At 39.1% G+C, this 25,289-nt stretch overlaps 1 protein-coding gene across 6 annotated transcripts in view; it reads right to left on the bottom strand.

The window, feature by feature from the left end:
- The window catches only part of acads (acyl-CoA dehydrogenase short chain), a 130,827-nt gene that overhangs the window by 100,165 nt on the left and 5,373 nt on the right, over positions 1-25,289 (bottom strand). For all 6 annotated transcript variants that reach the window (XM_072247648.1, XM_072247647.1, XM_072247645.1 and 3 more), the window contains 4 exons: positions 23,694-23,857; positions 8,108-8,257; positions 6,929-7,040; positions 4,174-4,325 (listed from right to left, as the gene is read on the bottom strand). In XM_072247648.1, coding sequence (XP_072103749.1) covers positions 4,174-4,325; positions 6,929-7,040; positions 8,108-8,257; positions 23,694-23,857 — 578 coding nt within the window. The remainder of the gene's footprint in view (positions 1-4,173; positions 4,326-6,928; positions 7,041-8,107; positions 8,258-23,693; positions 23,858-25,289) is intronic.

Raw genomic sequence — 25,289 nt, 5'->3', positions numbered from 1 at the left:
CTTCCTCCAATAACTTACCTACTACCAACGTTAAACTTACTGGCCTATAATTTCCCAGATTACTTTTCGATCCTTTTTTAAACAACGGAACAACATGAGCCACTCTCCAATCCTCCGGCACCTCACCTGTAGATAGCGACATTTTAAATATTTCAGCCAGGGCCCCTGCAATTTCAACACTAGTCTCCTTCAAGGTCCGAGGGAACACCCTGTCAGGTCACGGGGATTTATCCACTTTAATTTTCCTCAAGACAGCAAGGACCTCCTCCTTTCCGATCTGTACAGTTTCCATGATCTCACTACTTGTTTCCCTTAATTCCATAGACTTCATGCCAGTTTCCTTAGTAAACACAGACGCAAAAAACCTATTTAAGATCTCCCCCATTTCCTTTGGTTCCGCACATAGCCGACCACTCTGATCTTCAAGAGGACCAATTTTATCCCTTACAATCCTTTTGCTCTTAATATACCTGTAAAAGCTCTTTGGATTATCCTTCACTTTGACTGCCAAGGCAACCTCATGTCTTCTTTTAGCCCTCCTGATTTCTTTCTTAAGTATTTTCTTGCACTTCTTATACTCCTCAAGCACCTTATTTACTCCCTGCTTCCTATACACGTCATACAACTCCCTCTTCTTCTTTATCAGAGTTGCAATATCCCTTGAGAACCAAGGTTCCTTATTCCTATTCACCTTGCCTTTAATCCTGACAGGAACATACAAATTCTGCACTCTCAAAATTTCTGCTTTGAAGGCTTCCCACCTACCGATCACATCCATGCCAGAGAACAACCTGTCCCAATCCACGCTTTTTAGATCCTTTCTCATTTCTTCAAATTTGGCCTTCTTCCAGTTAAGGACCTCAACCCTAGGACCAGATCTATCCTTGTCCATCGAAAGACATTTCACTCAGTGGATACACCTGGAGGAACTCTGTTCAAGAGTGAGGGAAAATCATTAAAATGAAAATGCTTCTGTCATTTTCTGACATGTGTGACATATGTCAGACTAAGACAATTAGTCCCCAACAATAGCTCCAAACTTTAATTTATTCATTTGTTGAGCATGGTCATCTTTTACAAATCCATCACTAACTGTCCCATAGACTAGGCAAGGATGGCAGATTTTCTTCTTGAGGGCTATTAGTGAATCAGACTTCTTTTAAGAAACGATCTTGTAATCCTGGTTACAATTATTAGTGTTAGTTGTTTATTCCAGATTTATGTGGTGAGATTGGATTTCATTTCAGTACATTGACAGTGTAGGTTCTTGGATAGTAGTGTAATAAATTAATTATTTTGTATGTTATGCAAAGGACCTCATACAACATCATTGAATAGGCATGATCCAATTCCCATCTTCACTTTCGTTCCTCGGTGACTTAAATATCATTGAGGCTCCATATCACGCTCAGTAAAACGTTGAGATGATATCAAGGGACGCCATTCTCACTTAACCTCCACAAGTTCTGCTTTTTTCTCCAGAGAACATACTAAGAAACACCAGTGGACCACACGCTTAATTTATCATCATCATTAACCACATCAATTACATTTCCCACACTATCCCCACAAAGCCCAAAAATCTAACAGTCCCAGACTGAATTTACTCAGAGTGAATATTCACAGCTCTCTGAGATTCACCACCTTCACAGCGAAGTCATTTGTCCCCATCTCAGTCCCAGGTTTTAACCTGGTTCTAGATTCTGTAACAGAGCAGGCCTCTCAGCACGTACCCTAACAAAATCTCTAAATTGCCCATAATTCAGATATTCAGACTTTTCTATATCCTTGGAAGTACACAACACAATCAATCCAATCTACCCTTATAGAATAAAAAAGCTAATCCCAGGTGTTAAGTTAGCAAGCCACATTAGAACGAGGGGTCATAGCCTCAAGATTCCGGGGAGCAGATTTAGGACAGAGATGAAGAGGGACTGCTTTTCCCAGAAAGTGGTGAATCTGTAGAATTCTCAGTAAATATATTTAAGGCAAGTTTGGATTGATTTTCACATAGTAGGATAATTAAGGATTATGGGGAAAAGGCAGGTAGGTGGAGAGGAGTCCATGGCCAGATCAACCATGATCTTACTGAATGGCGGAGCAGGCTCGATGGGTCGGATGGCCAACTCCTGCTCCTATTTCTTATGTTCTTATGCTCCTAAATTGGCCTATACAAATTCTGATGCCTCTAGGAAGATAAATCCAAAAAAATGACAATGACAAGCCTTCTTTTCTGCCCTTTCCCAATAACTCTTGACTCTAGAACTGATAAGATTAAATTCTTGTTCTGCCTTTAAGTTTGCACTTACAAAGTTTTTAGTACAAGTTTCTCCTGGGACAATAGAGGAACTATTTTGCAGAAATGTTTTTTTTATTTAAAGGAACTGCAACTTGAATGTCACTATAATAGGGTGTAACTAAGGCTAATATTGTCTACTTAACTAATTATACCATCCTAATTGCCACTACAATAAAATTAAACTGTATTTGTCACAACTGGCAAAAATTGTGGTTAGCTGCATTTCTGGGCCTCTGCCTGGCTGGACATCAGGCAATAAAAATCAGCTAAGAAAGAATTTTATAAAATGATTAGCTATCAACCTGCTGTAACTAAAAAGACTGACCATAGTATGAGTTAAAAAGGTTAAACTGCCTGAATCATTCAAAAGATTGCTGCTATTGTCTAATGTTTGTTCCCCTGAATGTTTTATTTGGATTGTACTGAAAAGCTGTCAGAGTGCACCATCTGCTGGTCTGGATTCAGTACTAGTCTACAATCCCACAGTACAGGAGCACCTGCTCATAATGATCTACCATGAACAAATTCAACTAAGTCTGACAGGGAGAAAAAGAATAATAAACAAGCATTTTTTTAAAAAAAGCTTAATTTTTCTCTAACAAGTAAAAATACAGATAAGAGTGTTGAAAGAACCATGTAGTAGAATACATTATATACATTCAGTGGCCATTTTTATCAGGTATCTCTTAATAACGTTAACAGAGATGTCAACATCTCTGAAAGATCTATCCTGGGCCCAACATATTGATGCCACTACAAAGAAGGCACAATAGTGGCTATATTTCATTCGGAGTCACCAAAGACTTGCAAATTTCTACAGATTATTTTGGAGAGCATTCTATTTGGTTGCACTGCCAGATGGAATGGAAATAGCTGCAGAAAGTTACTTCATTTTTAAATCTTTTTATTAATATAATCTTCTACAGCTATAAAATACAGAGATTCAACAAATTAGTATATATATAATTAATAAAGCTGAAGAAAAAAACTGTATATATGCTAATGAAAAAAATTTATAAAAGAAAACAAGGAAAAAAGAGAACCCCAGCTAACTTAAAAAAAACCCACTAACTATAAAACAAAAGAAAGAGGAAAAAAACCCATTAGGAACCAACTCCTGGAGTGATACATCTTACAATCATTTATATATATAAAGAAAAAGAAATCAACAACCACCAAATCACATTTATATAACATAAAATTGGAAGGAAACCACGTAAATTGATTCAAATTAAATAATAATATTTAGCAAAAGAGCCCCACTTTCCCTTAAAATCAAATCGGGGATCAAAAGTTCTACTAATTTTTTCCAAACTAAGACGTAACATTACTTGGGAAAACCATTGAGTTAGTGTAGGAGCAGAGGTATCTTTCCACTTATAGAAAGCAGAAAGCAGAACTCTAGTATCATACTTCCTTGTGTGCTCAGTTCACTACAAATTGTGGGGGGGTGGGAGGGGGGGGGGAGGAGTCTGCAATTCTGCTACCAATTCTTCAAAGTACCCTAAAACTAACGCTGCAGATCATACAAAATCTGACTGTAATGAGACTACCTTTCATTGATTGGTTTGCAGCAATATTCTTAATTCTTCAGTTCAGATCGAGTCAAGTCTCCTGCGACTTCCTTGTTTACATGTACTAATCTCAACAGCCCTCAGTCCTAAAGGATTTGTGCAGGCTACAACATTTCCTTTCATGCATCAAAGTAATTCCCAGCCATTGCCCAAGAATCATACATCCAGCAATACGCACAAAAGTTGAGCAATGAGTTTACTTCTGAACTTTAGTAAAAACACACACCATCATTCGACCACTGTCACTTTCAAACAGTCTCTGTAATGGGGAATCTGCTAGTAAATGTCACTTTTACTTACCTTGTGTTTAAGTGATTTGTCTGTGGTGGCAAAGACAATTGCTGCAGAAGCTTCCCAGCTATTTGTAATCCAAGCCTTTGTGCCATTTAAAATCCAGCTGTCACCATCTAGCCTGGCAGTGGTTGAGGCTGCACTGGCATCACTTCCATTCCCTTTAAAACACAGGGGCAAAGTACTGAAAGACCGTGTGAGCCTTGCGTAACTTTTCCATGTGTTCATTTTAATGTTCGTTTGCATAATATGCCTATGCTTACTTGTTGCACCAGGTAAAGAATACTTACAACTTGGCAACCAGATTCATCTTTTTTTAAAATTTAGAATGTACTCTAGAGATCAAAATTCTGTCTAGAGATCAAAATTCTGTCTAGTCTGCACTTATCTAAAATAAAAAGCACCAGCTCCAAGCATATCATATTAATTACTTTATGTTATCTAGTTTCAACCTTGAACCTATCACACAGTCTTTTTACTGAAAAGAACCTTTAACTCGATCAAAGAATTTAAGTGAATCTTAGTCATGAGGAATATATACTATTTTGGATTTGCATTTGATTGCACTGTCAACTTTATCACATAATGTGTGAGGAAAAGACAAAAAAAAAACCAAAAAATAAAACAACAGGAGCGGGAATAAATCAACTGGCCACTCTTGGTCGCACAGCCATTCAATATGATGATATGGAGGTAGTGCAATCACTCGAGTATGATGTTGCCTGTTGGTGGTTCCTCAGTTGGCTGTAGAGACCAATCCAGGATCCACATAATCAGGATGTTAAGGTGGATCCCCTTAACGGAGAACAGTTGTGCGTGACTTTGTTTAACGTGGATAGGGTAATGCATAGGCAGCCACCACAAGGCCCTTGACACATCAAGTGGAGGGTCCCGTGGCATGGAGGGTAAGAAGACTGGGGATCCTTCACTGCTGCAGCCTTCCTTTGCCTTCACTGCCATTGTAATGTGTCATCATCTTCCACGAACTCCATCATTAGGTCTTCATTGGATCATTCTTTGACTGGAACCTCCTGCTTCACCTTACTGCAAGGATGACCCTACCAGGAGCAAAGCACAAGATGGCAAAACTCCAGGAAGTCACAACTCCTCAGTAGTTGCTGGAGAACAAAACTGAGGACCTGAGGACAAGACTGTATCAAAGAGAACTGAGAGTCTGTTCCATTGTATACTTGATTGAAACGTGACTTTTTCCAGCCACATAAGATACAGTGATCAAACCTGAAGGCTTCTTGATTTACACAATGCACCGAACTGCTCCAACCGAAATGATCCGCTCCAATTTGCCTACTGGGGCAACAGGTCCACAGCAGATGTCATCTCTTTGGCCCTTCACTCAACCCTGGAACATCTGGACAGCAAAGATGCATACATCAATGTGCTCCTTAACAACTACAGTTCAGTATTCAACATCCCCTCAAATCTACGCAATAAGCTCCAAGACCTCCTTGTGCAACTGGATCCTGGATTTCCTTCCTTGTGGACCCCAGTCAGTTCAGATTGGTAACGACAGGTCCTCCACAATCTCCATCAGCACAGGTGCACCACAAGGCTGGATGCTTCTTTCCCTGTTCTACTTACTTTACAGTACTAAGAACAGCCCCAATACCATTTTCAAGTTTGCTGATGTCACCACAGTCATAGGCCAAATCAAAGGTGGTGATACATCAGCATATAGGAGGGAGATTGAAAATCTGACTGAGTGGTGCCATAACAACAACCTCTCACTCAACGTCAGCAAGACCAAGCAGTTGATTATTGACTTCAGGAAAAGGAAGCCGGAGGCCAATGAGCCAGTCCTCATTCAGAGGATCAGAGGTGGAGAGGGTTAGTAACTTTAAATTCCTTGGTATTATTATTTCAGAGAACCTGTCCTGGACCCAGCACGTAAATGCAATTATGAAGAAAGCACAGCAGTGCCTCTACTTCCTTAGGAGTTTGCTGAGATTTGGCATAACATCTAAAACTTTGACAAACTTCTATAGATGTGCAGTGCAGAGTATATTGACTGGCTGCATCACAGCCTGGTATAGAAACACCAATGCCCTTGAACGGAAAATCCTACACAAGGTAGTGGATTTGGCCCAGTCCATCATGGATAAAGCCCTCTCAACCATTGAGCACATCTCCATAAAATGCTGTTGCAGGGAAGCAGCATCCATCTTTAGGGACCCACGCCACCCAGAATATGTTCTTTTCTCACTGCTGCCATCAGGAAAAAGGTACAAGAGCCTCAGGACTCACATCACCAGTTTTAGGAAGTTACTACCCCTCAGCCATCAGGCTCTAAACAAAGAGGATAAATTCACTTGCTCCTTCATTGAACTGTTCCCACAAACAATGGAGTCACTTTCAAGGACACTTCATCCCATGTTCTCAATATTTATTATTTATTTATATATATTATTGTTTCTTCTTTTTGCATGGGCATAGTTTGTTGTCTTCTGCACTCTGGTTGAAAGCCCTGGTTTGATGGTCATTCATTGATTCTGTTATAGTCACTATAGATTAGATGAGTATGCCCACAAGAAAATGAATCTCAAGATAGTATATGGTGACATACAGTATAAATCCTTTTGATAATAAAATTTACTTTGAACTGTGATTCTATTCTCCTTGGTAAATTAGACACCTTTCTAATTTTAGCAGAAAACCAAGTTATAATTTCTTAACACACTACAACCCCTCTCCAATGAATCGTATGCTGACATTATACACCAATCTTCATACAAGTATTGTACCTTACCTGGCTCACTCAGGGCAAAGCAGCCAATTTTAGTTCCATCTGTGAAAGGGGTAACCCACTTGTGTTTTTGCTCTTCTGAACCAAACTTCAAAATTGGACCCAAATATAAAGACTGGAAAAAGAGAAATTTATGATTTTTAAGTTCATTTTTAGCAAATAATATAATGGTAAGCTAAACACAAACCACAAAATGGCTGTGGGAAGATCATCCTGAGGGGCTGCAAGGATAGGGAGAAGAAGATGGGCTTGCAAACTACCCAGAAGGGGCACATGAAAACACTAACTGAGACAAGAACAGATTCTGCAGTAGCAAATTCCAAAGTCACATGAGTAGGTAACACACAATTCTAGTTGAAAAAATACTTTGGAGCACCAAGCATCTCTGAAACTACACCTATCAATGACTTGATGCTGATGCTCAAAGTAAGGATGGGAAGAAATCTGCAAAACTAAATTAAAATTTAATCTTCATTAGGGGGCTTTATTTTAGACTCAAATCCACATCTTTGTCTACTTCATCCCATCAGCCCAAATACAAGATTATTTCAGCCCCCATATCTCTCAGTGGTACAGAATTAGCATAGCAGAAAAATTGTACAAAAGATTCACTGATTCACAAGCCTTATTACTTTCACTCAGTACTTGGCAATGTTACAACACTTCTCATTTCAATGGATTTTCTCACCTCCTTGGATGCAGTGGCTTCTCTGACACCTACCTCCAGTATAATCATATTAAGAGCCAATGGAGTTTCACCATGTCCATGTATGCAACTTCGGCACAGAACTCAACTTATTTCAGAAGTTACAAACAGAACTTTTTTTAAATTCACCCCCTACTCACTCACACTTTAAAATGCCTCTTCTGAAAACTACTCAAATCAATGCAGCATCTCTTCTGCCTTGCTGAACTATTTGAGGCTTATAGCTTTCTCAGCTAGTGAGTTAACAAAATTTTGGACTGGATTTAAAAAGTGAACTTCACTCACATAACTAGCTGCTTACTCAGCGAAATTAAACTGAAAATTGAATTTTTTTATTAACAATATCAGAAATATATCAATAATTCTGTGAAACAGTCAAAGTTTAACTGAAGCGAATCATTAATCACACTAGCGTGGATTAAGCATGTAACAATTCTTTGCCTTCAATTATGTTTATACATACATTGTAGACTCACATTATTTACACTCATGATGACGCCAGTGGAAGCACAGCCCCGGCTTATCTCTTCTAAAGCAATGGCATATGCCAGATAATCTAATCCTGCTCCACCATATTTCTCAGGCACATCCATTGCCAAAAGTCCAAGTTCTCCCATCTTCTTTACCTGAGAATAGCATTGCAAAAACATTCTTAATGATTGCAAAACCAGAACATATTCAAAATTCATGGAATACAATTTACAAGGGGCACCAAGACAATGCTGAAAGAAATCAATGGGTCACGCAGCAGCCATGCGATAAAGGAAATGAAATCTATGGGATAAATGGGTGGCATGGTAGTGTAGGGGTTAGCACAACGGTTTACAGTACAGGTGACCTGGGTTCAATTCCTGACGCTGCCTGTAAGGAGTTTATGCGTTCTCCCTGTGACCGCGTGGGTTTCCTCCGGGTGCTCCAGTTTCTTTCCACAGTCCAAAGACCTACTGGTTGGTAGGTTAATTGGTCATTGTAAATTGTCCCGAGATTAGGCTAGGATTAAAAATCGGGGGATTGCTGGGCGGCACGGCTCAAAAGGCAGGAAAGGCCTATTCCACACTGTATCTCAAGAAATAAATAATGTTTCACGTTGAGACCCTGCATCAGGACCCTTGTTCAATAGCACAATGGGTTTTACCATTTCTGTAAAAATAAACAGCATTACAGAACACCTTTCATAACTTCAGATCATTCCAGGAACATTGTACAGACAAATAATCAACTGCTTTGAGGGTAGTTACTGTTGTGAAGTCTTTTGCACATCTGAAACTTGAAACTTATTCAGATACTATGGGAAGAGATTAACAGACTGAATGAGGAAAAAATTCAAAGAATTCACAGATTACTATTCAAAATTTCACTTTTTCTTCAACTCATCTGTATGCAGATGACTTGGCTGTGCATCCAAAAACCAACTGGTTAGTAGGTTAATTGGCCATTGTAAATTGTTCCATGATTAGGCTAAGGGCATATTGGTGTTTATCAGGGATTGCTGGGCAGCGCGGCTCAAAGGGCTGTAAGAGCCTGTTCTGCACTGTATCTCTAAATAAACATGGGAAATCATTGTGCTGCCCTTTTTCTAGGAAAGCAACCCCATCTACAACACAGGAGTCACCTGCATACTTCATAAAAATCACTGGACAATTATTTAAACAACTGATATTTCAAAGCAGATCACTATCATCTGTCAGAACCCCGTCTTTAAAAAGGTGTTTTATAGTGTAAAAAGATCGTTCAACGCTAGGTTTCTGTTACATTCATCTGCCCACAACTGGTAGGCCTGCTGTCCTACCAAATACAGAACAATCCCCTGTAATGTTGCTCAATGTGAGACAGGTATTAAGCAGATTGCAAAGGTGGGAGTCCTACACAAGCTAGGCAAGTGTTTCTATGCAAGCTGACTGTATCTCCTGCAATGTGGGCAACTGAAAACAACAATGAAAAAGGGCATTGATGTTTGATTCCCAGTGCCCAAACAATTCTCTCCCCACTCTCCAATACAAAGTATCAATAGACTTAGATATAGATCTTCAATAATGATGTCATTCCATTCCATTCTAATGTCTCTCTTGCTGTTATAAGTAGGGCAGTCCATGGGCTCTGGCATGGTGCCAGAGGACTGGAAAATTACAAATGTTACTCCACTCTTTAAGAAAGGAGGTAGGCAGCAGGAAGTAAATTATAGACCAGTTACCCTGACCTCAGTGGCTGGGAAGATGTTGGAGTCAATTGTTAAGGATCAGGTGATGGAGCATTTGGTAACACAGGACAAGATAGTACAAAGTCAGCATGGCTTCCCTCAGGGAAATTCCTGCCCAAAGAACCCGTTGGAATTCTTTTAGGATAGATAAAAGGAATGCAGTAGATGTTATATATTTGGACTTTCAGAAGACCTTTGACAAGAGGCTGTTTACCTATTTAAGAGCCCATGGTATTACAGTAAAGTTACTAACGTGGTTAGAGTATTGGCTGATTGGTAGGAGGCAGCAAGTGGAAATAAAAGGATCCTTTTCTGGTTGGCTGCCAGTGACTAGGGGTGTTCCGCAGGGGTCGGTATTAGGCCCACTTCTTTTTATGCTGTATATAAATGATATAGATGATGGAATAGGTGGCTTTGTTACTAAGTTCGCAGATGATACAAAGATTGGTGGAGGGACAGGTAGTGTTGAGAAAACAGGTAGGATGCAGAAGAACTTAGACAGATAAGGAGAATGGGCAAGAACGTGGCAAATGAAATACAATGTTGGAAAATGCATGGTCATATACTTTGGTACTAGAAATAAATGTGCGGACTATTTTCTACACAGGGAGAAAATCCAGGAATCTAAGATGCAGAGGCACTTGGGAGTCCTCGTGCAGAACACCTTAAAGGTTAACTGGCAGGTTGAGTTGGTGGTAAGGAATTCAAATGCTATGTTAGCATTCATTTCAAGAGGTAAAGCAAGGAAGTGATGCTGAGGCTTTATAAGGCACTGGTGAAGCCTCACCTTGAGTATTGTGAACAGTTTTGGACCCCTCATCTTAGAAAAGATGTGCTGGCATTGGAAAGAGTCCAGAGGAGGTTAACAAGGATGATTCCAGGAATGAAAGGGTTATCATATGAGGAACATTTGATGGCTCTGGGTCTGACCTTGCTGGAATTCAGAAGGGTAAGAGGGGATCTCATTGAAACCTTTCGAATGTTGAACGGCCTAGACAGAGTAGATGTGGAAAGGATGTTTCCCATGGTGGGAGGGTCTAGGACAAGAGGGCACAGCCTCAGGATAGAGGGGCGCCCATTCAAAACAAAGGTGCAGAGAAATTTCTTTAGCCAAAGGGTCTCGAATTTGTGGAATTTGTTGCCACATGCAGCTGTGGAGGCCAGGTCGTTGGGTGTACTTAAGGCAGAAATTGATAGGTTCTTGACTGGACATGGCATCAAAGATTCAGGGAGAAGGCCAGGAGCTGGGATTGTGGAGGACATAGAAAAAAAAGGATCAGCCATAATTGAATGGCAGAGCAGACTCGATGGGCCAGATAGCCTAATTCTGCTCCTATGTCTTATAGTCTTATGATCTTAAGAGAGTGCAATTTCACAGGAAATATGTAAAGAGACTATGAGGCACCAAAGCTTTTGCTCAGAGTTCTCAGTCTGACCTCACAGTAACTGCTTAGAAATTCTAGGGGTTTTGAACTGTGAATTATGTAAAAACAGTGACTGAACAAATATCCTCCAACCCACATAAATACCCAAACTCTAAACCACGATCCACCATGAAGGGGTTATGGAAATGTTCACACATTAAGAATGATCTTTTTATCCATTTCATGTGGAGACTTCTTAAGCATTCTATCCCTCTTTTGAAGGTTCTATTTTGGTACACAATTAAGACAGGGATTACCTTAAATTGGATTTCCCTGTTGCAGTTTCTTCTCTGAGTTATTAATCCACAGACAGACTTAGTATGAAACAGCAAGAGTACCATTTTCACAAGTTGTTTATAAATTTATTGTTCTAAATTGGGATTAAGGAAGAAGCCAAGGCCATGACTTGCTATACACAAAAATCAAACACTAGTTTTCAAAGTCAGCATTGACAACTGGCTGACGGTTCAAAGGTCCTGATTGTATTAAATGATCCATTTACTGTGCAGTGCCAATCACAGTCTGCTTCATGAAGGAAAGGAACAGTCATAGTAGACATGACACATATTTAACTACGTTAGACCTCAGCATCCCAAAACTACTTAATTAATTTAAGTGCGTTGATTGCACAACAAGGGATTACTTTCCTCTTCCTAGCACATTTGTCCTTGGTGTTAAAATGTTATGCTTAGAGAATTTCACACTCCCGACATCTAATATTCAGTAAAATATAAGAATATACGTATTTAGCACATACTGTATATCTAGTAAAATTTCTACTTTCATTAGATCATGGTAAACTGTTTTGGAGAGGTTGTATTAAAAACAATAGCAGCATCTCTTGTATTACACCACTATTTATTACTTCTGTGATCTGTCTTACAGAAATATCACACACAAGACATCTTTTGGGAGTGCAAAATAGGAACAGCAGGTATTAATACAAACAAGAACCACTGTTCTTCAAAAGAAAACCCTGTTTTAAAAGTCAAATAACCAGCATTCAGTTTTGAAATTAAAAAGGCATCTATGGAACACTAGGTGCTGGCCCACAGAGGCAGGCTTACTGCTCTGGAGATGTGATTTGCAAAGTGAAGTGACAATGCGATGTTCTTGAACGCTAAACCTAAACTTAGACAAAGGGCTATACTAATTGGCCTATATCAAACAAGGCACCTGCATCACTCTTCCGGCGAATCGGGGGGACAGTCTGGATATGAGAATTTACATTCTGGTATGTGTTTGTAGACTCCTAAACTATCTTCAAAATGCAAATTTCTGTTTTTTTATATAGATAAAACAGTTCTATTGTAAGGGAGTGTCTAATCCTTGTAAGTAAATTCAAACAGCATTTAAAATAATGGTTCCCTAGAATGCTCTCATCCAAGCTTTGGTTATTTCTGAAATTCTTCTAAAAAATACCTCTTTAACCAACTATTCCAAATTGCTTCTTATAAGGCTGAGTAACAAATATTATTTCAAGTTCTCTCCAGTAAAGCAGCTTGAGACATTAAATGTACAATACAACTAAAAATTGCAATTGACTTATTGGAAGATGATAAAAAGAAACATTCAGTCATATTGCACTGTATACACTCAATAATCAGCCAATTTACCAAGGGGGTACCCATGTGTTTTTCATCTGACTAAATTATAATTACTTGAATGACTGATGGTACAAAGCAGATATGATTATTTTAATCACAAACTTGAGAAAAATCTGCAGATACTGGATATCCAAGCAACACACACAGGACGCTGGAGGAACTCAGCAGGCTAGGCAGCATCTACAGAAAAGAGTAAACAGTCGACGCTTTGGGCCAAGACCCTTCAATGCAGAGTCTCACTTGCAATAGGCTGTAATCATAGGCTTTTCACCACATTTTGAATACTACATTTGGTACGATATCAAAGTTCAAAATAAATTTATCAAAGTACATATATGTCACCACCTACAAGGCTGAGATTTGTTTTCTTGTGGGTATTCACAGTAAATACTAGAAACACAATAGAATTAATGAAAGATCACACCCAGCAGGACAGGCAGCAACCAATCTGAAAAAGACTACAAACTGTGCAAATACAAAAAGAAATAATAGTTAATAAATAACCAATAAGTATAGAGAATGTGATATGAAGAGTCCTTGAAAATTAGTCCATAGGTTGTTGGAACAGTTCAGTGATTGAGAGAGTGAAGTTCAGTGAAATTATCTCCTCTGGTTCAAAAGCCTGATGGTTGAAAGGTAATAAGTATTCCTGAACCTGGTGGTATGGGCCCTGAGACTTCTATACCTTCTTCCTGATGGCACCAGTGAGAAGACAGCATGGCCTGGATGGTGGAGGTCCTTGATGATGGATGCTGCTTTCCTGTGACAGTGCTCTCTATAGATGTGCTCAATGGTTGGGAGGGCTTCATTGTCATGAACTAGGCCTTATCCACTACGAACTTCTAAGAAAGCAGAGGAATTGCATGCTGGAATTTATGTGCTGGATCCAGGACAGATCCTCTGAAATGACAACACTAAGGAAACTAAAGCTGCTGACCTCAATGCAGACGAGCTCATGTACCCCCAGTTTTCTCCTCCTGAACTCAATAATCAGCTCCATAGTCTTGCTGGCATTGAGAAAGAGGTTGTTGTTACAGCACCACTCAGCCAGGTTTTCAACCTCCCTCCTATATGCTGATTTATCACCACCTTTGATTTGGCCAACGACAGTTTTGATGTCAGCAAACGTAAATACGGTAGTGGAGCTGTGCTTAGCTTCACAGTCACAAGTATACAGGGAGTAGAGCAGGGGCTAAGCACACAGACTTGTGGTGCACCTGTGCTGATGGAGATTGTGGAGGAGATGCTCTTGCCAAGCTAAATTGACTGGGGTCTGTAAGTGAGGAAATTGAGGATCAAAGCAATCTGATTTTCCTCTTTCAAATATATCTCAGATTTACCAGCATGCCATCTCTATCTCCTCCTATTTGTTTGGAAGACTTTGTTTCTACTAATGCAACATAGGAGATGTTTTAGCTGAAAGGGGAAAATGTTACCTCATGATTATGTGAAATAGAAGATGTTAAAACACACCACGTCAAGCAGCATCTGATAAATGGTTAGGTTTGTAACCGAAGTAGAGAGACTAGGAAGATGATCCAAGGTTTCAGTATGAAGTAAATGCTCCGATTTCTTTTTCAGTTTTAATTTCAGATTTACATTTTTTACATTTTTCTATTCACTTCACACCAGCTTATACAGAATTTTGCTTTTTTTGAACATTTTTACAGATGTACTACAGAGAGCAGGTAATGACTGATATGGAGGGGCCACTGTACAGAATTGGAAAAATCAGCAGAGGGTTGCAAACTCAGCCAACATCAACATAGACACTAGCCTCCCCAGCATCAAGGAGATCATCAGAAGGCGATGGAGTCAGCATTCATCACACATCAAAGAACCCCCATCACACATCTCTTCATATTTCTACCATCAAAAAGGAGATAAAGGAGCTTGAAGACACACTCTCAACATTTTAGGAACACTTTACCATCAGCTTTCTGAATGGACAATGAACCCATTAATACCACCTCTCTATTTTTACACTTTTATTTTTAATATATATTTCTTATTGTAATTTATAATTGTTTTTGCATCTTGCACTATATTGCAGCTGCAAAACAAAAATGTCACAATGTATATCAGTGATGTTAAATGTGATTCTGATTCCGAATATCTTCCTGATCTTAAAGGAGTAGCATTTTCAAAGTTAATGAATTGGATGTCAGTTGGGTAAGTAAAAGAGCAATGGCAGCACTGGGCTCACTGCTATCTCTGAATGACTGAAATTGGGTTTACGAGTGATGCAAGTGTGTTCGTCAATCATTATTATTGGAAAATAAGGAGGATCAGAACCTCTGTGGACAACACAAACTGGTTGAGGAAAAATTAGGCTGCAATATAACAAATTAAACAATCAATTGCTTCCAGGGAAAACAAGTAAACAGTTCGTGACATTGATGAAACAGAACTCCAAAGATTATAACCCTGCAATTAAATGGCCTTCAAAATAAAACTATTGGGGGGACTTCCGGGTCATCAAGGGAATGGCGGCGTAAGGAAAAGGTCTCTCGACAAAAAAGAAGGTAAACTGCCCCATAATCGAATTTAGACAAATACTTAATATTGCATAACTATATTAATAAAAGGGGCAAGGATGATGTCTAAGAACAAGATTAAAAAGTCCGCTCCGAAGGCTGATAAACATAAAGAGATGCAGCAAGGCGACGGGCCTAGCTCCCCCACAGCAAGCCAGGACGGAGATAATGAGGGGGAATCGGTGACTCTGTCCTTGACTCTCGGAGAGATTTGCGAGTTCCGACAAGATAACAGCAAACAGCTGGAAGATATTAAAGGAGAAATAGTAAAAACTAACTCGCGGACAGATGAAGCCGAAGCGAGGATTGTTGGAATTGAAGAGAAGCTACAAAACGCAGAGGAAGTGATAGCAGAAATGCTGAAGCTGCAAGACCAGCTCCAGTGGAAACTAATAGATCAAGAAGGCTGCTCGAGAAGGGAAAATGTGAGGATTTACGGAGTTCCCGAAGGAACTGAAGGTAAACCCAGATTGATGATTCCCTTCGTGGAGAAGCTACTTAGAGAGAACCTTGATATACCGGCCGCAAAAGACCTACAGATAGAAAGAGCTCACCGTGTGTTGGCACCAGAGCCTCCAGCAGGTGCCCAGCCCAGATCGATTCTGGTCAGATTTCTCAGTTACAGAACGAAGGAAGAGGTGCTTAAAAGGGCATGGCAAAAGAAAGGTTTCATGTGGAACAACTGTAAAATCAGTTTAGACCACGACTACGCACCGGGGATTCTTGCCAGACGGAAGGAATATACGGAAACACGGAGAGTCCTGAAGGAAGACAACATCAAATTCCAGACCCTGTATCCAGCTCGGCTGAGAGTCTTTTACGACGAAGGGACAAAAACTTACGCTACGGTGGAGGAGGTAACATTGGACCTGGCGGACCGGGGACTACCTATTAAAGTTATCACCCAACCGGAGTCGCTACTGGAGAGGATTCGGCAGAAGTCGTGGCAGTTAGTGGGGCGAGGACGCTCCACACGAACCGGAGTGTCAAACTACAAGGAAAAGCTGCAAATATTCAGACGCGAATGTACAGAGAACACAGATTAATTAAGAGAAATGACTGAAAAGAGTAAATCAGACTTAAAGGTAAAATGAAAACTGGTAACTGAAAATAAACTAGACGGAATAACTTGAATGATAGCAATATGGTCGAGACATAAATAGGAGAAAATTCTCTATGATTATTCAAACTGCTGAGGGCCCTCTAACACAGGGTGAAGATAGAGGTTATCCCTCTGAACTGAGGCGGGTCGGTGCTCAGGCCTCACTGTGGGAAGTCGGGAAAAATTTTCAAATGTTGCACGTTCAAAAATGTCTAGGGTGTGGTTATATGTCTTGGTTTATTGTTGAAAAGGGATTGTTTACTGTTTGGTTAGAAAAGGAGAGTTTTTTTCTACTAGAGAAAAATGCAAACTGAATTGGTAAAAATAATTTCCTATAATGTTAATGGGGTTTTGAATCCAATTAAAAGAAATAAGATTATGTCTAAATTGAAAAAAGAGAGGGCACAAATGGCTTTCCTCCAGGAAACACATATGAGCCAATCTGAACATGGAAAATTAAAAAGAATGGGCTTTAAGCATGTATTTTATTCATCATATAAATTGAGTCACAAAAGAGGGGTAGCTACTTTAATATCAAGGACTCTTAATTATGAACATATTTCAGAGACTAGAGACAACGAAGGACGGTTCGTAAAAATCACAGGAAGAATAGAAGGTACAGAAATAACATTGCTGAATGTTTATGCTCCTCCAGGTTGTGAATGGTCATTTTATAGACACATTTTTGACCTAATGGTCAGTTCTCAAGGGGTAGTAATTTGTGGAGGGGATTTTAATATTAGATTAATTCCTATATTAGATTCTTCAAGAATAGTTACTCAGAATAAACCTCTGACTTGGAAAGTGAATTCATTGATGGAGGAATTGGGAATTATAGATGTCTGGAGGGAATTACACCCTACTAGTAAAGATTATACATATTACTCTTTCCCTCATTCAGCCTATTCAAGGATAGACTATTTCTTTATCTTTAATACAGATAGACTCAGGATAAAAAACTGTAATATTGCAACAATTGATCTGTCAGATCATAGCCCAGTCTCTATGTCTCTAATCCTGGAAAGGAAAATGAGGAAAACACTATGGAGGCTAAACTCACATATATTCAATAACCCGAAAGTAATGGAGAGATTAAGGGGAGAAATCAAAGAATATCTAGACCTTAATGACACGGGAGAAACATCACCAGTGATCTTATGGGATACATTGAAGCTGTACTGAGGGGGAAAATTATTTCCATTACCACTCGCATGAAAAAAATCAATGCACAAAAATTAGCAGACTTTCAAGGAAAATTAAAACAACTTCGAGTTGTAGATAGCAACAAAAGTAATTCAAATCGAAAACAGGAAATTAGGAAATTGCAAAGTGAAATTGACGATATTTATACGTTGGAAACTCAAAGAAATTTTCTTTACCTGAGACAAAAGAATTATGAAGTAGGAGGTAAATCAGCTAGATTATTAGCATATAAATTACAAAAACAACAAGCAGACAATACAATTCATAAAATAAAGAATCCAAAGACAAAGCTTGCGGAGAGGACAATAGGGAAAATTCAAGAGAGTTTTGAAACATATTATCGAGAGCTGTACTCCCAACCCCGGGCCCCCAATGAGCCCTATATAGACAGTGTATTGAATTTTTTAGATCTACCTAAACTTACAGATTTACAAAATGAAAGTTTATTAGAACCAGTAACTGTCAAAGAACTGAACGTGGCCATCTCTAGGTTAAAGGCTGGAAAGTCCCCGGGTTCTGATGGGTTTACCTCAGAGTGGTACAAGTCCCTGAAGACACAGTCAGACCCATTACTACTTAACACCTTTAATTGGATCTTGCAGAGAGGAGAAACTCCACCTTCCTGGAGAGAAGCGATTATTTCAGTTATTCCTAAAGAGGGTAAAGATAAACTAGAATGTGGCAATTATCAGCCAATTAGTGTTCTTAATTTAGATTACAAACTATTTACATCTATATTAGGGCGCAGATTGGAAAAGCTTTTACCTGGCCTAATCCACTTAGACCAGACTGGATTTATTCAACAAAGACAAACACAGGACAACATAAGGAGAACTCTGCACATATTAGAACAGGTTAATAAGAACGAGACAGAGACAATGGTAGTAGGATTGGACGCTGAGAAAGCTTTTGATTCGGTTAGTTGGGCATTCCTATACAGAGTGTTAGGAAGATTCGGCTTTCAAGAAAAGTTTATTAAAGTAATTCAGACTCTATATGACAGCCCTACAGCCCGAATTAAGATAAATGGGGACCTCTCTGACTCCTTCATCTTAGAGAGAGGCACTAGACAGGGATGCCCAATTTCTCCTCTCCTTTTTGCGCTACATATTGAACCGCTTGCCCAACTAATAAGACAGAGCGAAATCGTAAAAGGTATCAAGGTGGCAGGGATTGAACAGAAAGTGGCGTTATTCGCAGATGATGTTTTGGTCTATCTGAGTGAACCAGAAAAATCATTTATAGGATTGTTTACACTGTTGGATGACTTTGGGAAAATATCAGGTTATAAAATAAATGTAAAGAAAACGCAGGTTATGTCCCTAGATTATACACCATCCAAAAAAGTTGCAGGATACATATGATCTTAAGTGGGAAGCTAAATCATTAAAATATTTAGGAATAACCCTGCCGAAGGATCTTTCAACACTGTCACAGGTAAATTATGGGCCATTAATCTCAGAGATAAAAGCAGATATGCATTGATGGAATCTTATCCCCTTTTTAAGTTTAAATTCAAGGATAAATACTATAAAAATGAATATTCTTCCTCGGTTATTGTATCTTTTCCGTACTTTACCGGTGGAGGTGGATGATAATCAATTCAGGGAATGGGACAAATGGATTTCCCGCTTCATTTGGCAAGGAAAGAAACCTAGAATTCGATATAACACCTTACAGTTAGGGAAGGAAGGAGGAGGTATGGTTCTTCCTTGCCTGAGAAATTATTTTTATGCTTCACAGATAACCCCTCTGTTATATTGGTGTAATAGGGAATATAAGGCTAGATGGAAGGAAATAGAATTTGGATTAGTTGACAGTTTTCCTCTTCAGGCCTCAATAGCTGACAAAGGATTGATGGCCCAGTTGGAAAAATTTAAAAACGCTTGGATAAATCTTACATTAAAGGTATGGCAGAAGGTGGTTAATTCATGTGGAATTAATAACATGTTAAAACTCTTTAGATGGTGTGCATATGATACAGAATTTCTTCCTAACAGAGGAGATAAAAGATTTGAGCTATGGATAAAGAAAGGTCTTACAACCTACCTCTCATTTATAGATAAAAGAGTATTACAAAGTTTCCAAATCCTGCAGGACAAACACGGCCTAGAACATAATGACTTTTTTAGGTACCTTCAAGTACGAAACTATGTTAACCAGAGTTGTAGATATACAGACCTATCAACAGTAGAATTAGAATTTTTCAAGATTCTGAATTCGGCTTGCAGTTCAATACCTAGTAAATCAGTTTCTCGATTATATAGTGCACTCTCCCATGCTAAACATGTAAATACACTGTATATTAAAGAGAAGTGGGAGAAAGAAGCGGGGTTGGTACTTTCAGAGGAGGCTTGGGGGAAAACCTGCAGCTTTCAATGGTCCTCGACTAATTCTTTGACTTGGAGAGAACATTGTTGGAAAAATATTATAAGATGCTTCAAGACCCCATATCAGGAAAAATATAAAGATACAAATGTGATGTGTTGGAGAAGGTGCGGCTCCAAGGAGGCAAATCATTTTCATATTTTTTGGGATTGCCCTAAATTAAGTCTATTTTGGGAAGGTATTCATAGAACATTAGTTAAGGTATTTAGGTCCCAGATACCTCTGAACTTTGAGACGCTCTATTTGGGGCATGTATTGTTTCTTGAACAGAAGGAAGATATAAAGTTGCTGCAGGCCCTCTTAGCAGCAAGTAAGAAATCAATCACTAGAAAATGGCTAAATCCAATACCACCTACATTAGAAGATTGGTACGAAATTATCTTGGAAATATTTAAAATGGAAAAGTTGACTTACTCCCTGAGAACTCAAAAAGAAAAATTTTATCAAATCTGGAATAAATGGATTGAATATATAACCCCAATGCGAGCAGACTTTAGATGACTCTCCTAATGATTTATACTGCTCTTCTCATCATAATATTGCTAACGTAAGCACCCCTGCTCTAAATGATTGTTTTTTTTGTTTACTTTTGGAAAATAGAGAATTAACACAAGTAAAGGGAAAGAGTTGGGAAAGGGATTAAAAAAATGAAAAAATTAAGTAAATAAGTACATAGGGATTGGATAATTATGTCTGCGGGCAGGAGCAAGCATGAACAAATTAGGATATAAACACCTACAATGGTTGATACATAGGCTTATATACAACATTTTGGACCAGTGGAAATAGTCCAGAAGGGTTATATGGAAACTATTATTACCATTTTTCTTAACAACTAATTCCATTACTTAGCCTAATAGGTTAGGTTTACCACAGTACATAATTATCTATTTAAATGTTTATTTTCCTTTTATATCATCTCAATGTGTACTTAAGAATGTATAAATAATTGTAGTTTTATACATATAAAAAAATGGAAAAGGTTATATGTGTGAAAAAAGTACATGATATTTGTGAATTCCTTATCCAAATAAAAATAAAATTAAAAAAAAACAAAATAAAACTATCAGCCAATCTACCCTCAGAGATTAGTCAAGAAGTGTGTTATTGAACTATACATTCCAGCAAAATTAATCCCTTGTCCTTTATCCAGTGCTGGGCTAGCAATAGATTACACAATTAACTTTCCTGGCTGGAAATTTGAAAAAGTAAAAATCTGTCTTTAGTATTCGGAAATGAGTGAATTGACCCCTCCTGGTATTTAATGCAAGCTTGAACTCATATTTCGAGTCTGCTAAGATAGAATTTAACTTAAATAATTTTATTTAAAGAACTCAGTTTATTCTGTCTGCTTATTTTAATCATCCATTTATGTAACAATAGAGAGCTCAGGATGAGAAATGGCACCTAACGGCCACTCCTTTGCTTGCATCTTCAGAAACAGCTCTATTTCCATTTGTAATATCTCTATCTTTCCCTTTCAGGTTTCTTTTGAAGACTCTGACCTGGAGTTACATGCTAACTTCAGTTCTTTGCTGGAATAGGGTTTCATGACTGGCCGTTATTCAATGTGCCAAGGATACGACCCAAGAGATTATCACCTTCAGAGTTCTGGGATCTCGTGGCTCTGTAGACAGGTGGACTAAAGGTCAGTGTCCTGGCAGGAAATCGGTGTGTCATGGGAGACAGAATATCTCTGGCTGTGTGCCCAGAGACCCGAGACCTTTGGGCACAAAGCTCAGAAAAAGCAATGCAACTGACTTTTAACATTGTAAATCAGCGAGTTGTTTATTATGTCTCCCTTCTCGCTGTAAAATGGAGACACCCCTTTCTCCCTTATTAGGGAGAGAGAGCCTGTCGTATATCGAATACCGGGTGAACAAGTAGTCTTTGGAGTACTGCAAGCCTGTGTCTTTGCTGTTGCTTTGCTTCACGCTTGATGCGTTTTTTGCTGGCTGGGGAGGGAGGATCATTGCTTTGCTGCTGCTTTCGCGTGGGAAGAGGGAGCTGGGGGTGCTTTGGGGTTCTAACATTTAACGGTCATTCATTTTTTGGGGCACTGCTCTGTTTTCATGGATGGTTGTGAAGAAAAAGCATTTCAAGATGTACATTGAATACATTTCTCTGACATTAAATACCTTTGAAACCTTTGATCTTTGCCAAAAGCCTTGTTGTGTTCAGAAAGTTGTGCTCAGGGGATTAGAACATATATCTCCTTGCATGGATAATAGGTAATATAGAAACATAGAAACATAGAAAATAGGTGCAGGAGTAGGCCATTCGGCCCTTCGAGCCTGCACCGCCATTTATTATGATCATGGCTGATCATCCAACTCAGAACCCCGCCCCAGTCTTCCCTCCATACCCCCTGACCCCCGTAGCCACAAGGGCCATATCTAACTCCCTCTTAAATATAGCCAATGAACTGGCCTCAACTGTTTCCTGTGGCAGAGAATTCCACAGATTCACCACTTTCTGTGTGAAGAAGTTTTTCCTAATCTCGGTCCTAAAAGGCTTCCCCTCTATCCTCAGACTGTGACCCCTCGTTCTGGACTTCCCCAACATCGGGAACAATCTTCCTGCATCTAGCCTGTCCAATCCCTTTAGGATCTTATACGTTTCAATCAGATCCCCCCTCAATCTTCTAAATTCCAACGAGTACAAGCCCAGTTCATCCAGTCTTTCTTCATATGAAAGTCCTGCCATCCCAGGAATCAATCTGGTGAACCTTCTTTGTACTCCCTCTATGGCAAGGATGTCTTTCCTCAGATTAGGGGACCAAAACTGCACACAATACTCCAGGTGTGGTCTCACCAAGGCCTTGTACAACTGCAGTAGTACCTCCCTGCTCCTGTACTCGAATCCTCTCGCTATAAATGCTATATATGGTGTCTGATCATTATAAACCTATACTTCTACAGTTTGCTTTAATCTATGCAAGCTATTTAATTTGGAGAGGCATCAGATATCAGGCATCTTTGATACAAACTAGATGGCAGCAAATACCATATTGTGGTTTCAAAACAGTAACAATGTCACTAAAATAATATTATGGTTCTCCGCTGCTAACTTGAAGACAGTGGACAAGAGAAGGAACATCCTGTGCCTGACCCCCAATCTCCACCCCCTCATCCCATCCTACTCCCACTATGAGCAGGAAGTAATCAACTCTCCATATATCAATTCACAAAGGGTTTCAGACTTTCTAATGCATTACTAAAGTCAATGATCCACAATCAAGCTGGCATGAGAAACAGAATTAATGTTTCAGATCTGAGACCCTTTATCAGTGGAAGGAAAGAGGTATAAAACAAAAGATAATTTGAAATTCGGGAGAAGATGGCAGGCCAAAGCTTGTAGAGGAAGGGGAAGGAGAGAATAGATCATTATCATCATCAATTTGTTACAAACAGATTTCAAAACTCATGTTTCGCTGATATCATTACTTCAGATCTCTTGTACTTTTAGAAATACAGACATCAATTGAGGTGGTGGGCTGATTAGGAGGGAAAGCAAAACAGACATGATACTCATGGCAGAAGTGTGGAGAAGAGTCTATTTTCTGTTTCCATTTGCATCCACAGATTTCTTTGAAACGTATTACCTGTTCTGCAGGAAATTTATGTTCTTTGTCCAGCTGCGCAGCAATTGGAACAAGTTCTTTTTCTGCAAACCCTCTGCAGGTGTCTCTCAACAACTGATGAGTTTCTGGAAGCTCAACCATCTGATAAACAGTGTGCAGTTGGCGTAGATATTTTGATTTCGTGGCTAGAAGGAGAAAATGTCAGATGAATCGCATTGTGATCTCAAAGCAAAATGATGAATATTCTGAAATTGCTTGATTAATCCACCCACGTTATCCTGAACTGTTCAAGGCACATCCATATGAGTAAACAACCTCTCCTTGTCAATTCAGTCAAGATGTCTTAGTACATTATGCTTCAATTACATCTTGTCTTAGTCTTCAAATGTCTGGCATTTACAATACTAGACTCCCTAGAAGATTTACTTGACTACTATCTGGAAAGAAGGGTAGTTAAGAGGTAAGCCACCATTGATTGGAAGGGAAAACTAGCAGGGATAACGGCAGAGCAGCAATGGCTGGAGTTTCTGGGAACAATTCCAAAGGCACAGGATAAATACATTCCCAAAGAAGAAAAAGTATTCTAAAGGCAGAATGATGCAACCATGGTTGACAAAAGAAGTTGAAGCCAACATAAAAGCCAAAGAGAGGGCATATAATAGAGCAAAAATTAATGGGAAATTAGAGGATTGGGATGCTTTTTTAAAAAAAACAGAAGGCAACTAGAAATATCATAAAGGAGGAAAAGATGGAATATGAAGGTAAGCTAGTCAATAATAAAGAGAATACCAAAACTTTCTTCCGATACATAAAGTGTAAAGGAGAGACGAGAGTAGATAATCGGATCACTAGAAAGTGATGCTGGAAAGGTAGTAATGGGTGACAAGGAACTGGCAGATGAACTGAATAAGTATTTTGCATCAGTCTTCACTGTGGAAGACACTAACAGTGTACCAGAAGTTCAAGAGTGTCAGGGAGCAGAAGTGAGTGAAGCTCCCATTACTAAGGAGAAGGTGCTTGAGAAAGTGAAAGGTCTGAAGGTGGAACAGATGGCCTACACCCCAGGATTATGAAGGTGGCGGCTGAGGAGATTGTGGAAGCAAGAGAGGCAGAGAGGCAGATTGTGGAAGGAAAACAGGCAGAAAAAAAAATTATAGGCCAATTAGACTGACCTCAGTGGTTGGGAAGATGTCGGAGTCAATTATTAAGGATGTGGCTTTGGGGTATTTGGAGGCACATGATAGAATAGGCTGAAGTAGCATAGTTTTCTTAAGGGAATATCTTGCCTGAAAAATCTGTTGGAATTCTTTGAAGAAATAACAAGCAAGATAGACAAAGGAGAATTGGTGGATGCTGTGTACTTGGATTTTCAGAAGGCTTTTGACATGAGGCTGCTTAACAAGTTGGAGCTAATCTTCAAAACATTGTGCATCATGTCAAATCAAAAGAAAAGTTCAAAACCTGTGAACAATTTACTAAAAATTAAAAACTAAAATTGTGAGGCTGAAGAACTATTCATCTCCTTTGTAATTATTATGCTAACTTTCCTCAGGAGCAATACTGTATATGTATTATCTTACCAATTCAGCCAATTTGTTGATGTAGGAAATTAGAGGA

Source organism: Mobula birostris, chromosome 31 (genome assembly GCF_030028105.1).
Source record: "Mobula birostris isolate sMobBir1 chromosome 31, sMobBir1.hap1, whole genome shotgun sequence".
NCBI classification, from domain to species: domain Eukaryota; kingdom Metazoa; phylum Chordata; class Chondrichthyes; order Myliobatiformes; family Myliobatidae; genus Mobula; species Mobula birostris.
The sequence above is the reverse complement of the archived record's forward strand: the minus strand, read 5'-3'. Positions and strand labels throughout refer to the sequence as shown.